The 2,978-nt window shown below is 34.9% G+C and overlaps 1 protein-coding gene across 2 annotated transcripts in view; it reads left to right on the plus strand.

Moving 5' to 3' along the window:
* Window positions 1-885: 885 nt before the first annotated feature.
* The window catches only part of RAB3IP (RAB3A interacting protein), a 27,391-nt gene continuing 25,298 nt past the window's right edge, over window positions 886-2,978 (plus strand). Inside the window, exons 1-2 of one of the 2 annotated variants that reach the window (XM_006923732.2) lie at window positions 886-1,161; window positions 1,880-2,138. In XM_006923732.2, the coding sequence (XP_006923794.1) occupies window positions 911-1,161; window positions 1,880-2,138 (510 nt within the window). In that variant the 5' untranslated portion in view covers window positions 886-910. Of the gene's footprint in view, window positions 1,162-1,879; window positions 2,139-2,978 lie in introns of those variants that run through there. The other variant, XM_025040993.1, reaches the window with a different exon arrangement.

The following is a 2,978-nucleotide window of genomic DNA, read 5'->3' on the forward strand; positions in this document are numbered from 1 at the left end:
ACTATGTGCCAGATACATAGCACACTGCTAAATATTTTATGTGAATTGTTTTCCTTAATCCTCACAGCAACCTGAAGAAGAGAGGGAATATCGTTATTCCCTTTCTCATTTTGTGAGAGAAGAAATTTAAGGCTTAGAGAAATATAATACATTATCCTGGATTGGATCCTGGGCCTATAAAGAACGTTGTTGGGACAATCAGTGAAATTTGTTTGAGACCTGGCGATTAGATATTAATATTGAGCAACATTAACTTCCTGATTTTGATGCTGGTTTTGTAGTTAGAAGAACATCCATGTACTTAGGATATATAAACTGAGCTAGTAAGGGGTAATGCACATCATGTCTGAAACCTATTAAATGGTTCCAAAATGTTAACAGTTTCGTAATCTGAGTGAAAGAGTGCTGCAGCTCTTGTGTAAATTTGAAATTATTTCAAAATAAAAAGGAAAGAAAAAACATTTATCTAAAATCACATAGCCAGTATGAGGGAGAACAGAACAGATGGTGGAACTTAGGTCTGTCTCATTCTGAATATATGTATTATACTGCCTCTTCTACTCAGTCTAACCAATGTCACATATGATAATAAAGTTAAAAATATCAAGCACATTTTTATTCCTTCCTCATTGTTACTTATTAATTAACTAACTTTAACAGTATTAGCTATCATTCTCAAGTCTATTTCAAACCCAATTGTTTGCCTTTTGTAGTATTTATACTCTGAGGTCACTTAAATGTTAAATGATTGTAGTTTTTTTCCTTTGCTATCTCTTTAATTGTAAGTTTATACTTTATAATGTAAGTTAATACTTTATACTTTACACATCTTAATTTTAAGTGGCACTATCTCTGAATAATTACCTGCGTTTTATTTTCACATAGGTTATCTTATGATGAGGCTTTTGCTATGGCTAATGACCCCTTGGAAGGCTTCCATGAAGTAAACCTTGCTTCACCTACTTCTCCAGACCTTCTTGGAGTGTATGAATCGGGAGCTCAAGAGCAGACTACCTCACCAGGTGTCATCTACCGGCCACACCCTTCAGCCTTATGCTCTGCCCCTATCCAGGCTAATGCCTTAGATGTCTCTGACCTTCCTACACAGCCTGTGTATTCATCCCCCAGACATTTAAATTGTACAGAAATATCTAGTATCAGGTAGGAGATCCTCAAGATCCTTGTTTTTGAGTATTGTATTAAACAAATGGACAGGTTGCTTGATTACATTAAGTTTTAATGTTTTAGAAAATTTGAGTAATATAAGCTTGTCCTTGAAGAGCAATACATGTTAATGTTCGACAGCAGGGGTCAGCATACTTTTTATGTAAAGGGCCAGATAGTAAATATTTTAGGCTTTGCAGGTCATACAGTCGAATAGTGCAGCTGTTCAACTTTGCTGTTAAAATGCAAAAGCAGCCATAGACAATACATAAATGAATAAGGTCCAATGAGACTTTATATATGCACACTGAGTTTTGAATTTCATATCATTTTCTTGTGCCACAAAATATTATTTTAATTTTTCTCAGCCATTTGGAAATGTAAAAGTAAACCTTGGCATGTGGGCCTTATACAAACAGATGGAAGACAGGATTTAGCCAGTGTTTATTTTGTCGACCCCTGTTCTAGAGTAGCACTATCCAATAGAACTTTGTGATGATGAAAATGTTCTATTTCTTTGCTAATATGATAGCCATTACCCACATGTGGCTCTTAAGGGCTTAAAATATGTTAGCTTTGACTGAGGACATGCTATTAAATCTAGTGGCTACCAAATTGGATAGATCTGTGTGTTTATGACCTGAGTTCTAGATCTGTGTGTTTATGCCGCTTACATTTGAGCACATGCTGATCTTTTCTGAACTCTCTTTTACAGCATCCATGTTACAGACCCAGCACTTTGTTCTACCTCTGGAGTAACAGCTGGGTTAACTAAATTAACTACGAGAAAGGACAGCTGTAGTGCAGAGAGGGAGTTTTTGCAGGGTGCTACTATAACAGAGACTTGTGATGGCAATGATGATATTTTTGGGTTGAGTACTGATAGTCTGTCCCGTTTACGAAGCCCATCTGTTTTGGAAGTCAGAGAAAAGGGCTATGAAAGATTAAAAGAAGAACTTGCAAAAGCTCAAAGGGTAAGCAAAAAAATATTTTATCCTTTCATATATTATATTCTAAATTAACATTTATATCTGGAATGGAATAACTCAAATGAAACCATTATAGTTCTACACTTATCTTTCACATGTGCACAGCCTCAGCTCCTTTGGTCAGCATTTAGGAATCTGTAAAATTGACAGACTGGTAAAGAAGCTCATATATGAGTACTAACTGGAAAAATGAGATTCTGAAACTCTCTTTGTGTCCTCTACATTGCCTGGTCCTTGTCTTGCATTATCTGTAATGCACATTTGGTGGGTTATGTTTCATGTCTGGGTTTTCCCCTTCTTACATGTGGTTGACTTTATGGTCTTTTACTTGAAGTCATTCAGTCTAAGTCATTTTGTTTTGAAGAATTGTTTTAGTAATATTACCTTTGTTATGCAGCTGGGTTTGAATATTTTCTGTGTCTACCTCGGAGAATTTTTTTTTCTTGGTAACTTTTTCTGTTTCCTACTTGGTCGTCTTTAAAATTTCTGCTATTCCTAAATTTGTGGGCATATCTTATTCTTTTTCTGAGACTAATTAAATTTCAGAGGGAAATTTATAGCATTAAATATTCATAATTAGAAAAAAGGAAAAGTCTCCAGTTAACAATCTAAGCTCTCACTTTTAAGACTGTAGAGGTAAATAGCAAAATAAAACCAGAGCAAGCAGAAGGAAGGAAATAATAAAGAACAGTAATCAATGAAATTGATAACAGAAAAACTAGAGAAAATGAATGAAACAAAGTGCTGGTTCTTTAAAAAGATCAATAAAATTGACAAACCTCGCAAGGCTGACAGTGAAAAAATGACAGAAACCATAGATTATAC

This window comes from Pteropus alecto, unplaced genomic scaffold, assembly GCF_000325575.1.
Source record: "Pteropus alecto unplaced genomic scaffold, ASM32557v1 scaffold76, whole genome shotgun sequence".
Lineage (NCBI taxonomy): Eukaryota > Metazoa > Chordata > Mammalia > Chiroptera > Pteropodidae > Pteropus > Pteropus alecto.